The following is a 14,095-nucleotide window of genomic DNA, read 5'->3' on the forward strand; positions in this document are numbered from 1 at the left end:
TGACACAAGATTCTCCTCACTGACACAAGATTCTCCTCACTGACACATACTGCTGTTCTTCGACCTCTGTGCCTCAACATCTTCTTCTGTCATTTGTCTCATCAAACTGACATTGATTGAAGCCATCCAGACCCAAAGTGCCTGTCAGGAGCTTTCTAATCTGTAGTCATCAGATTATTGGGAAGCTCCCATTACTAGTAACTACTGTTGACTGAGTCCTTCCTCCTGGCCAGAAACTAATTCTATAACTCATAGAACTGTCTTTTGTATTTCTACTTCTGTACTTACTTGACTGGAGGAAAAACTGAGGCCTTGGACTAAGAACCTTGCCCAAGTAATCATGGGCGCTCTTAACTCTTAAGCCCAAGTTCCTGGTGCTGGAAAGATGGTTCCGGAATTAAGAGTGCTTTCTACTCTTGCAGCAGACCTGGGTTTGGTTCTTAGTGTCCTCATTAGGCAGCTCATAACCACCTATAACTCCAGCTCCAGATGTTCGGATACCCTCTTGTGGCTTCAAAGGGATATTTTTCATGCGTGTGGTGTACACACACACACACACACACAATTCCTAAGCACTGGTACCTAAATCAGAGGATAAAATTAACTATCTTATTACTAATAAAAAATTATATATATTCTTATTTCTTGCTTTCTCAAAGAACAAGTTTTAGAAATTGACTAGGTCATGGTCTGTGGTTTCACAGCCTAATGGCTAGCTCTTTTATACACTTCAAGCTCTGGGACTCAGAACCTATTAGAAGGTGGTGTTCTGTCCTCACTATCAGAGGAGGGTAGAGACTAATGGTTACAATGCACGTTGCAAGGCTGGAACATTCTAGTATCTCAATGAGTTGTGTATTGCAAATAATTCCTTGCACATAACCATGAGAGGAATCAGTGGCACCCACACATGAGAGAGGTCCACCGAGCTCAGACAAGAATGGTGAGCAACAACAATCTTGTCTTCCCCACAGAAAGTAGAAAAAGCATGGCCGTTGGTGCTGCTCTGAACAGCCTTTGAACTTGCCACTGCCTGGATTTGTAATCATGAACATCTGGGAAAAATGAAAAGGGCTTGGCAGAGGAAAACTTTAAAAATAATCTTTGTGTGTCCATATGTTAGCTGATTAAGCTGTCATTAAAAATCACATGCATAGATGCTTGACTTAGCACACCCAAAGAAAGGCCAAGTCAGGGATGTCAATGGTGTCCCATACCTTTTGTGTTCCCTATCAGATCTTGGGCATCTGTAAGTATATGAAATGGCCACAGAGATAGCACTCATCACAATGAGATAATACTATAAAAGGCAAAACCTCCTCTAGGGATATAAAAATGTACCCCCTGAGCAGCTTTCCCAGCCTCTGGGATACACCCTGGTACTCGGTTCGCACATGCTTCCCTGGAGTCCTTGGGAGTCCTCAGCTTGTGTGACCCATCAAAGCACCTACTTTTTTTAGTATCTTGTTCCAGTTAAGGCTGGATGCTCAGTCCACCTGAGGTCTGTGGCTCTTCCCTCTTAGGCAGAGCCCACTGAAGCATTCTAGAAGGTAGCATGGAATTCATAGATTGAGTCTCCCTATGTAATGAGAGCTCGTTCTCCTGCTGGTGATTCAGAGCAAGGTAGCTCTGCATTCTACGGGCAATCAGTCAGGGTTATAGGAAATAAAAGATCTATGTGTATGTTCAAACCACAGATAGTGCCAAGAAAACTGATACTTTACAAGGACCTCTACACAATCCTAAAACTTTTCGGCTTTTCTTCCATGGGTGGGCTTTTTTCTGAGATTGCATACTTTCACTTGACCAATTAGCATATGTTCAACTAACAATTCAAACTAAATTGAATTTGCTCCAATTGGATGCATGATTTATATGCAGCCCCTTTCCAAAGTAGGACTTGGTAGCCTATTTTCAAGAACTTTTTCTTGCTGTAAGGGCATATAGGGGGGTTCATTTTACTTCACAGTAAAACTTCACTTGTGGGCTGGAGAGATGGCTCAGAGATTAAGAGCAATGGCTGCTTATCCAAAGGTCCTGAGTTCAATTCCCAGCATCCACATGGCGGCTCCAACCATCTAGAGTGAGTTCTGGTGCCCTCTTCTGTCTGATGTTCTCTTCTGTCATGCAGGCATACATGCAAATAGAGCACACACAGTCATAAATAAATAAATCTTAAAGGAACCACTTCATTTGCTTGTTCTTCTGATATCCTTCTTTGATCTTCATTGTTCATGACTGTGAGGCAAGAAACTCAGAGACTACACTGACTTGGATGATTGTGGTGCCTGTTGAACAATGGAGAAGCGTATATGTGTCTGTCATGCTTAGCCGACTAGGCACGAAGAAAAGGCTTCACTTTTCTGCTCAAAGAGCCCACAATACCATCAGAAAGATGGACATTTATTTTGTAGTCACTTTGTAAAAACTCACCATATTTATGGGGTACCAAGTAGAGTCTTCAGGGACTCTGGAACTCTAGGGCCTTCTCCATGGTTGAGAAAAGTGGGTGTGTCAAGGACACAGATTAGAGACCAGATAGCCCAATGTGTACCTATGGACTGTGTGGTGGTTTGAAAGAAAATGGCTCCCATGGGCCCATAGGGAGTGGCGCTATTATGTGATGTGTCCTTGTTGGAGTAGGTGGGACTCTATTTGAGGAGGTGTGTCAGGCCTCTGGGGGTAGGCTTTGAGGTTTTAGATACTCAAGCCAGGGCCAGTGTGGCTTACTTGTTCTTCCTGCTGCCTGCTAATCCAGATATAAGACAGCTCCTTCTCCAGCACCATGTCTGCCTGAATACTACCATGCTTTCTGCCATGACAGTAAACCTCTGAACTGTAAGTCAGCTCCAGTTAAATGTTGTCCTTTATAAGAGTTGCCATGGTTATGGAGTTTCTTCCTAGCAATAGAAACACTAACTAAGACAGACTGTGATGTGAGTTTTCTGCCTCAGTTTCCTTAACTGCAAAATGGGGATAATTCTTGACAGAACTTAGTGAGAAATAAATGAGCTCATCACTACACTGAAGGTGGAACTGGACACGAGAAAAGCTACTTACTTGGTAACTATTGTGATGTCTATGAGCCTTTTCTATTTATAGAAATAATCATGTTCACTGTGGAAAGTTCAGCAATGACTAAAATGTAACAGGAATAAAACTGAAAATCATCCTTAATTCCTTCAGCCATCTCCAGGAGTTTCAGCCCCGAAACTATTTTCACACAAACAATAAAACCAAACTCATCAAGTTGTATTTATATGTATTTGTGCATATACATGCTCATTCACACACACCCACATACTCACTCAAATACACACACACACACACACACACACACACATATAGAATAGTAACAATCAAAGAAAAAGAGATTATCACGTTGAGACTTGGACCAAATATGGGAAGGGTGGAGGGAGGATGGTTAGGAGGGGCTGGAAGAAGGAAAAGAAGGAGGGAAAATAAAAATTAAAAGAAAATTAAGACTTTTTTTGTTTCCCTGAAGATGATCCTCTCTGGTTACATAGACATTGCTGATACATGGGGCACCTAAATATCTGTCTTTTTACAGTAATTGACATGATACGTGATACTATGGTGACAACAGAAGTCACATGCACACTTCTCTATTGATGTACTTTTGTGTGTGTTTGTATGTGTTGTCTGTATAGATACATGTATGTACAGGTATATGTATCTGCAAGTGGTTGTACACGTGGGTTTGTACACATGTGGGAGGTGAAGGCTAGAGTTTAAAGTTGGATTTTATTCCTCAGAAGAGGATCTCCTGCTGGGACCCCTTAAACTAGATCAAGCTCTCCTCCTCAGGATTGAAATTACAACTGGAATTGCAACCTCCATGGCCTGGCCGGCTTTTTACAGGGGTACTGGAGATCAACCTCATGTCTTTCTGTTTGCACAGCAAGCACTTCACCAATGGAGACATCCTTTCAGCCCCTTTATTTTAATCATGGCCAGACTATTTTGCCAATTTTTAAATGACATATGTGATATTGCATCATTTTTGGAAATATGCAGGGTCTATGCTATAATTGTGCTCATCAAGCCATACAAGAACCTTGCTGTCCATGAGAAGTAGGATGCTCCAGTAAGTTTCTCTGCATCTAGGAAGACTTCCCTGATGTGATTCAGAAAGCTCTGTTTCTACAGTCCTTCATCCACATTGTTCTGAACTCTCTCCTTCATTACTTAGTTGCAGGCTTCCACATTAGCACATGGGTATGTGGGCCTCTGTGCATTCTACATAAGAATGTGTTACACATATTTCCAAAATTCTCCAATAGTGCGTTTGGGCACAGATCCATGGGAGAGGTGGTGGCTTGGGTTTTCCTATGTCAAACACACTGCTACTAAAATAACTAATATTTCATATGCCTTAGACTTCTTGCCACAAGAGACTCAGACCAAAAGATAGCCAGAGACCAATTTGTACCTAAGAAGAATATTGGCCTGACTTAAGAAATGGTAATTCTGAGAGTCCACACCCAGAACCCAGCCCTGTAAGTTAGATGACAGTGAAGAGCATGCTGGGAATCTTATACTTGAAACTGTATTCATAAAGGAAAATGTGATAAGGAGGCAGAAATCATTGAAGAACCCCATGAATAGCAAAAGGAGATGTCCACTCCCACCCCCACAAAGCTAGCAGGAGCACAGGGGAAAATAAGAAGGAAATGAGCGAGAAATCGCCTGAAGTTGCAGGTGAGGGTGTGCCTGCCTGTGAGAATGGGGACTTGGGAAGTACTAGTTAATATGATCAAATTTGTCTTCCTCCAGGATTACAATAGAAAAGATGGAAGAATCATCTCTATGGTAAAGCTGAACACTTCTGAGAAAGAAGCAGAGAGTGTCTTGTGATGTCAAATCAGAGCACGGGAAACGGTGACCATAGAAGAGAAAGTGATCAGAAGCTACTCTCAAAGAACCAGAGTAGGAATTAACACTGTGATCCCAGATGGCTCATTCCCAAGATCTTCATGTACCCACACGATGGTGTAAGCACTTTCTAAATCTTTCATTCTACCAGTATGTTCATTCCTCAAAGCATCTGAACCATGAGGGGCAGCAGTAATGGCCACACTCTAGAGACAGACAGTCTCTACACAGGTGAGACTTGAGTCCTGGCAGTGTAGCTGTCTACAGCGGTGCAGGGGTTGGGCCTGCCACATGAGATGCAGTTTATCCCAAGAACCCACCAGGATCCTGGTCACAGTGCTTGAGGAAGAGAAGACAGCAAACTCTTCCTGGCCATTGAATCTTCATGGTGTCAAGCAATGGCAGATAGGAAAAGAAGAGTGGATGAGACGGTAGCTTTTGTTGAATGGCAACTTTATTTTGACTGAACTTTTGTATAACCAGACAGGGCTAGGTTAAATTTCTGTAACAGATATGGATTTTGCATTTTATAGGCAGGGGAGAAAAACCTGAACTTTCTGCTAGCTGAGGTCATTCAGGGAGCCGAGGCTATGAAAATGAAGAAAGCAACAACAAGGGATTTAGGATGCCAGCCCTGTTTCCATAACACACCAGGAGATAAGTCTGGGATGTCAAATGGCTTCCTGTGACATTGTATGGGAAAGGCAGAAGCAGAGGACTTGGGAATTGGAGGTAGCAGTGGGCTGGGAGGCTGACCACACATGGGGAAAGTGGGCCTTCAAACTTCTCTGCTGTTCTTTGGAAACAAGTTGTGTCCATGTAGACCTAACAAGTTCATTCTGTCCATCTGGAAACCTGTCTTATTGGCCTGCAGATGCTGTGTCTTTGTAGTTACTGGGTCTCCTGTTGTTCGGCAACAGGATTTCCTAAATATGGTAAGGTGAGTCCTGACAGTTATACTGCAGATGAAGTGGAATGAATCAGCTGCAGAGAAAACCAGAGCCTGGCTCTGTGGACTGGCAGGAAAGCTATATAGCTCCAACTATAAGGGAAGGGTCTGTTGTCTTCATAGCCCTCTGCTGTCCTCTGGACCAGCCTTTGGGCTATCATTTATGGTCAACATAGTCCTTGACAATGAGATCTGCAAAGAGTCACTTACTACATCATCCCGGTCTTCCCACTCGACTTCCGAGAGATCCACACTACTGTAGTTGGGCTTCCTCCGCTTTTTTCCTTCTTCATACTAGCATAGGGAAAAGGAGAAAGACAGACAAATGGTCATGAAGTCATTAACCTGAGCATCTTTATCCTCCCATGACCTGCTTGCTGAGTGTGAGTGGGGAGGAAATGATGGTCACCAGAGATCAGCCCTGTGGGTGGCTATGCAGGGATTTTAATGTCACCATAGTAATTCGTGTTCCTTCCAAGTTGGAGAATATAAAGGTCAGCCCTTTGCTTGGCATAAAATTGCCTAGAGAATTCCTTGGCTCTAAAATACCAGGTGCAAAGAATATTTGTCTCACCCTTGGAAGGAATATGTGAAGGGTGGACAGACCCATCTCTCTTCAAAAGCTGATGAGCACAGCCCTTTATGGCAGAGGAAAGAGCTTCTTACATATATTTATCAAATCTTGTCCTTTCTCCTAAGCTTTATAAACTTCCAGGCTCAAACCTCCTCCAGGCTCTTCAGCTGAGAAACAAAATATTGGTCCCCACAGTTGGACTTGGGCTCAGCATCCTGAGAACACTTTTCAGACTCACAGATCTTCTGTTTGCTACTGGCCATGGCAGTGCTGAGCTAAGCACAGCTCCTTCACCTGGAGTAGATGTGAGCACTGGGAATCACTGCCAGATTTAATGGCCATTAGGGCATTTCTCTGGAAAAGCTGATGAGTGCATTAATAACTGGGAAGTGCTTTCTCTTTTTTCCCCTAAATCACCAGTGGTAGTCAACCAGCAAGTGTACCATTTTATTGACCGGACATTCTTGTGTCTGGATGTTTGTGTGTCTTGAGGCCTTTATTGCTGCTTACTAGGGTGTTTATAAGGTAGGAAAGTCTGCCCTCTGCTGCAGGCTAAGGATAAGCAAGCACTTCACAAGTTCATAGTACACTGACGTAGTTGTACATATATACAAGACATACGCATAGAGATGTACCCATTTTCTTTTCTGCTCTTTGACTCCATCCTGTTTTGATCAAACAATAAAACTAAGAGAGATGCAGAGTCAGCCTAAATATTTGAAGACCCCAAATTGTCATTTTGGACACTGATTGATGATTGCAGATTCAGTTACTGAAGGTACTTCAGACACAAAGGAGAAACCTTTGCCACTTTAGAACCAAACAAATCAAAGTGTCCCTTAGTGTAATCAAGGGGACTGTGGCCAGGAAGGGTGATTCTTATATCACTGTGGTACCAAACAAAGCCAAATATTGCTCCTGTGCTCTTTATTCACGGCCAGCTTTACTGTGGGGATCCTGCACCATCTCTAGAAAGTCTCCCCTAACCCCTGCACCACCACCACCCAAGAAGGCTGCCTTCAAAAGGGCATACTGTCAACTAGGCTGACACTCTCGTCTATGAGGTTTCCAGTTAACAAGACATTCACCATTCACAGTCACTTTTATGACATCAGATCCACTCCAGATGAAGAGGAAGGAAAGTGGTTCTCTCAGAAGCCACTGTAAACGATAGCAGATTAGCAGTTGGATCGTGTTAGGGAAAGTTCCTGTGTGCATGGAAGCTGGACAAGCCAGCCTTGCTAAAAGCAGAAGGAACAGGAAGGAAGAATAAGGGGGAGGTTTGGGTCTAAGCCATGAGCAGGAACCAGAGGGTGGGTGTATAGGGTGCTAGGACTCAGGACCTTCCCTATAGGAAGACAGTCTGACAGCCCTTCTGAACCTCAGATATAGGGGCCATGGCTTTCAAGCCTATTTCAGTAATAACTATTCTAAAAAACACCCAGGCAGCCCAGAATCTGAACTTCAAAAGCATACTATTACAGACTATTGGGTTGCCTGTTGATAGGTCTGAACTATCCCTTGGTTTTGCTTTGATAGAAGGAATTCATCTTTTGGTCACTTCACAATGTTCCTTCATTTAATCACTCAGAACACACACACACACATGCACACTGGACACCTTGACAGTATAAGGCATTTGGGGGCTATGGTGATGGCAAAGTGCTCACAATGTAAGCTCAGATCCCCAAGATTCATGTAAAAGGGAGATGTAGTGCATTGGTACTGGGTGTGAGGACAGAGGATTGCAGATCATTGGAGCTCATTGACTAGCCAGTCTTGCCACCAACAAGCACCCAATTCTATGAGAGAACCTTCCTTTAAAAATGAGAAGAGCACCCGACATAGACCTCTGGCTTCAGGACATACATGTATACACATGCACTCACATCTGCAAGATCACATGCAAATACCCATGACAAATACATACATATATCACACACATGCAAAGTGTAAAATAGTAAAGACAGTTAAGCACCACCCCTCTCTTCAAACACACTTACTTATAGTATTCCTCCATTATTTTTGCTTCCAGTCTTACCCATCCCACCATCCCATAGCTAGGAAGACAGACTTTTACAAGCTAAGTAACAAATGCAATAACAAAATCAAATAAGATCAAATAGCCAGCATGGGGGAAGGATACCTTATTACCTGCTAACCCCTGCCTTAATTTCTCTGTGTAAGCCTCGTGTTATTTCAGCCTTTGTTAAATTTAAACTTACTCTAAGGTCCTAAATGCAAAACACATCTTTATCTTCAAAGTTTGCAGAGGATTTTGTCAGAAGAAAAGGGTACAGAGGTACTGCCATTGCCCACCTCACACTGGATGTCTGTTGCTAAGCAAGCCACTGAACTGCTTCAGCATTTCCCAATGAGCTATAAAGTAGGGGTGATAGAACTTGCCAGGAGAAGCAGGTTAAATCCTTCTCCACCTTGCCAGCTCATCCCAGGCAGCACAGGAGTGCTTAACCCAGGAAGACCTGACTCTTTGCACAGAGTTGGGCACTCCCCAGTTCCTCGAAAGGAAGGATACTTCAACAATGCTGTCACTGTCACAGGCAAGAGGTGTTTGCTGAATATGTTGGTATCACACAAGCATGACCAATTGTCTCCATCCACTATGTACATTACAAGTTGAGAGTCCAGACCTCTTGAGATATCTTTATGCTAAGGTACTCAGCTCGTTTAAGGTAACATTTACAAGAGAGAAATCCATTTAAAATCCTTGACTTATTTTTTCTTTATTGGAGATAGGGTTCCATACAATCCAAGTTGATCTTGAATTGATTATGTAGTAGAGGATGGCTTTGAATATCTGATCTACCTGCCTCTAGCTTCCAAGTGCTGCAAATGCAGACTTGTACCATTATGCACAGTTTATGAGGGTCTGGGGATTAAACCTAGGGTTTTGCACATTGTAGGCAAGCATCCTACCATGTGAGCCACATCTGCATCCTACCATGTGAGCCACATCTGCATCCGACCATGTAAGCCACATCTCCAGCCTTACATTTTCTTCTCTCACTACTCAAGAGACCTAGGCCAATATACCAAGAATCTACTCAAGAAATTGAGATAGTTAGGCAAAATGGCTCCTTATAACCCTAGCACTCAGGGAGTGAGGCACAGGCTGCCATGAGTTTCAAGCTAATCTGGGATATTTAGTGAGTTCCAGACTACCTTGAGCTAAAGAATAAGACCCTGTCTCAAAAACAAATAGGAACTGTAGAGAGACCCCAGAGTAGAGTAAAAGATCTCCCGGCATGACAGTCCACCAGTTGCTACATTGTGCAAGATACTACATGTCAACATCACTGAAAGATACAGGAGTTGGAGCTACAACCTATGAAGCTCCCTTTGATAAAGGGCCCTCCCTAATGTCTGCCTAACCAAGTACATGCAATGGGTCTGAAACACTTTTTCTTAACAAGTGAACATTAGAACTTAGGCATTGATGAAGCACAGGAAATCCTTTAGGTTAGCAAAAGAAAACTCAGCAGACTACTATATGTTTTAAAGGGGCCAAGGGCAACAAACAGGCAGTAGCACATTGACTCCAAATCTGCCACTACCTTTTCCTCATTATGAAAGCTTAGCAGGTAGGGAAGTAAGCCCATTTACTCATGCACTAGCCACATCCATTTTGCATATTTTCTAGGGTAAGTGCATAGGTTTTCTTGCAGGTACCACTATTACTGGGTCAGAGACTGGTAAGGGCCTAACAATATGGGGAAGCTCACATCATTCCAGAGCACAGGAATTAGTTCAGAGATGGGGACATAACCTACAGCAATGCAAAAGAGACTCAAAAGACTCCATCTGGGATGCTTTCTTGGTTACTTATGGACTGGCACTGCTAAGGTTGTGAGATGTGAGCTTGGAGCATCTCATGACCACCTTGACACCTACTTTCAGTCATTTAGGGAATGATGTCCTTGCTGAGAAAGCTGTGGAAATGGAATATAACAGTCCTGGACCAGACTGTGCATGAAATGAAAGTTCTGGAGACATGGGTACCTGGACCACACTCTACCTGACATCTTTGTCCCCTTTGATGTGTCAACATATGCTTTCCAAATTGCTCCCTTTACTTTTAGAGACAGGGTATCCCTATTAGTCCTGGCTGGTTTCCAACTATGTAGACCAAATTGTCTTCTGACTCACACAGATATACCTGCCTACATCCCAAGGGCTGGCATTTGTGTTCTGTACCACCACACCACACCCTTCTTTTAAAAATAATCTTGCCTGGAGTTCCAAGCATCAGGTGATTAGATTGTACACATTGAATGCCTTCCCTTTTCTTTATACATGGACTAATTTTAAAGATCATTTACTTATTATATCTATGTGTACATGTTTATGTACATGTCTATCTGGGTTTATGTGCACCACATGTGTGCAGGAGACCACAGAGGCTAGAAGAGAATGTGAGATCTCCTGAAACTAGAGTCAAAGGCAGTTGTAAGTTGCCTGATGGGAGTGGTGTCAATAAAATCTGGGTCTCTGCAAGAGCAGTAAGCCCTTTTAACCACTGAGCCATCTCTCCAGCCTGTTGTACTACTTTAAAGAATACACTTTATGTGAAATATCTACAGACTTCGTAACTTTAATGATTATTTGGGAACATCTGACTTATAAAATGCCTTGCCACCTACCAAGAGGCACTTCTGTGCTTGAGCAGAGCTCATTTCTCCATACTTTCCCTCCATGGCTCCTCCGAGCAACAGTAGAATAGTTAAGCTCTGGACACTCCCATTCTGAGACTGGCTCCCCGCTCCCCCATGTAGCCTCTATGTGGGACAAATCCCAGGCCTGGCTCTCAAACTTCCCCTCCTTGTTCCTTGTCGGTAAGGAGCACATTACAGTGCCAGGTATTGGATATGGCAATTGTTAGTACATCTATAATGGTAACTTCCTTTGAAAATGTAATTAACGAATTGCAAACGGTTTCTAAAGGTTTATGAACACAGTCTCAGAGCCACAGGTAGGCCTGCAGCTCTTAGTGCCTGCTTTACAAAAAAAAAAAATGTACAGGAGAATTTAATAAGGAAAGATATTGTGTGCTATGAAATACTTTGAGGCAGAGTTTCAAATAAAGGCCAGATGTGGTGAGTACACAAACAAGCCTGTGGCTAGAAGAATAGGACAGGAAGACACCCATCTTTGGAGGAAGCCAGAACTCCCCACGGGCTTGCTTGAAGTGCAGTTTTTTAATGGTCTGAATACAAACTCCTTCTGTGTACCTGCAAACTGGCTTTGGAAGCACAATGAGGTAGATCAAGGTGTAGCCAGTCTGACTTAAAGAAAATGACAATGCCTTTGCTTTTCCAGTGTTCCTTTGGGAAAAGCCCAAGGGCACGACCTACACATATACTTGTGGTCTCTGTGCAACAAATATGGTATGGGCCTAATCACTTAAGTGTTCATACATGCTACCAAAATAAAACAAACAAATCAACAAAAAACAAAGGAAAGAAAGAAGGAAGGAAGGAAAAAAGGAAAGAAGGAAATGGGGAGGAAGACACTATGCTTAGGAAAGAATCATCTGCATGAGGGTATGGTGAACTCAAAGCCAGCCATCCAGAAGCATGTTTCTCTCTTCAGGCAGGCATGACCCTCCCCTGGTAAAGACCTCTTTCTCCTTCCCTATCTTCCCCTCTCCTGCCCTCTCCTGCTCTCCATTCCTTCTCCACCCCCCACCAAGGATAAAGAGATTATTTCAGAAGGGACACAGACATCTTTCTTTCCTGTGGATAATCATCTATTCACTTCCTATTCATCTTGGCAGCCCACATTCTGATGGATACTGAATGCTTCTCAGCCCCTGTGCCAGGCACAATGAGGCTTAGGAAGACCCAGAAGAACTGCTCCAGGGGAATCAGTGCCAACTTTCAAGCTTTTGGTCTCAGCTCACTATTCATGGCTCAGACTCCTTCAAGGTAGGCTGTTGGAGGGCAACTAAAAGCTAGGGCCTGGGAGCTAGACCTTGTCAAGACTTCATGCTTCATGATCCAGGGCAAGATGTTCACATCTCCGAAGCCCACTGTCCTCCTTGCTAGATGAAAGGTTTAGCCCTTAATTCCCAGGGATGCCTTGAGAAGCACTGAAAATAAATGTGGCTGAACCCAACCAGAATCTCATAAGCTCTAACAAATGCAGCCTAAAAAATTTCCCTCTTGGCCAATGTTAAGGAGCATTGGTACTCTGGCTGGTTTCTAAGGTAATGAGACCAGGGTCACACAGTGCCCAACCCTAGTGAGTGTACTCACAGGATAAACGGGTTCTTAATACATAAACTGCTTAATGGGAAACATCAATCTGCATTCATGGCTTTTTCTCAAGGCAGAAAGGAAAGGACATGCAGACTTGTGGCAGAGTGACATCCCTTCCCCTATGCTGCTATAGTTAGGTCACAACTTGCCAGTGGCAAATCAAGGTCTCCGCAGGGATAGTCTTTGACAGGTGGATCCCATGGCACTTGTCAGCCCCAGCTCTCCTAGGAATCAGCAACAACAGAGACTACAAATGCATGTCACCCTCTAAATGGCTTGAAGCCTTTCTGTTTTTCTCACTATTTTTTCCTAATTCTTCCTGTACTAATTGCTCCTTGTAGAAGTTTTTTAATAAAACAGTCCATCAATTAAAAATATCACCCTTACCACCCTTACACCGGGTCGCCTGGGACACAGCAGTCTTCTCCAGAGTACTTGAAAGCATTGCTTTCACCTGCCAACATTCATCAAGTCTCTCAATCAGGAATTCATAAAACACATGACTAGTCTGTGTGGCTCATGTGACTGCCCACCCTGACCCTTTGCCTCCTGATACTCTACACAGAACATGTCTCAGGCTAGGAACTATGCTAAATACTGTCTGTGTCTTGCCAAATCCTCCCAACTCCAGGGAGGGTAAAGGATTTCAAAGACGGAAAATTAAAGCCAGATCCCTTGCTGACATAGCTATCAAACAGTCAAACTGAGAAGCGAATCAACTCCTTCTAGTGTCTGAGTTCCTCCCTGGTGTGGTCCCCACCTCATTAACTTGACTCTCTGTGCAGGTGACCATCTCTTCCAGGACAGGAGGTAAGTACTCAGTCATTGAGGCAGAACCATCTGGAAGGCAAATCCTACTAGGCCCATTTTTCTCTATGGAGAAGTGAAGGCTATCTTTGTAGGCCTCTATCAGAGTAACAGTTCTTTGCAATTGGCCCTAGTGTTCAGTGACAGTTCCAGATTAAGAAGACTATACAATGAAGGACTTCAAGAAGTCAGGGTTGTACCTGGACCCAGTTTACAGTGTCTATTTAATTCACCATGATTCCTGTCAGGCCCCCCAGACAAGTGTCTACAAGATTGAAAGATAGCATTTGAACTGGAATTTCCACCCAAATCATGCTGCCCCTGTAGTGTGTGACTCTACAGTAGTCTGGATGTCCCCCAACAATACACATACACACATGACACATACATCATGCCTTGGCATAAATTCCCATGGGTCTGTATTGAAGAAGAAATCCTCTAAGCTCTGGGAAGATGAGGAGCCCAGATCCAGGGCCATGAGGGTGTGTCTCACAGCAGCAGGGAGTTGAGAGAGGGGCAGTAGGGCATGTCCAGACAGAGTCTTTTCCTCTCCCTCAGAGGTGCACTGCTCTGTTAATTAATGTTTTTAAC

The 14,095-nt window shown here is 43.5% G+C and overlaps 1 protein-coding gene across 2 annotated transcripts in view; it reads right to left on the minus strand.

Moving 5' to 3' along the window:
• Positions 1–14,095, minus strand: part of Cacna2d3 (calcium voltage-gated channel auxiliary subunit alpha2delta 3) — a 793,771-nt gene that overhangs the window by 162,230 nt on the left and 617,446 nt on the right. For both annotated transcript variants that reach the window (XM_028754076.1, XM_028754077.1), the window contains one exon: positions 6,056–6,139. In XM_028754076.1, the coding sequence (XP_028609909.1) occupies positions 6,056–6,139 (84 nt within the window). The remainder of the gene's footprint in view (positions 1–6,055; positions 6,140–14,095) is intronic.

Source organism: Grammomys surdaster, unplaced genomic scaffold (assembly GCF_004785775.1).
Source record: "Grammomys surdaster isolate TR1022 unplaced genomic scaffold, NIH_TR_1.0 125979, whole genome shotgun sequence".
Taxonomy (NCBI): Eukaryota; Metazoa; Chordata; class Mammalia; order Rodentia; family Muridae; genus Grammomys; species Grammomys surdaster.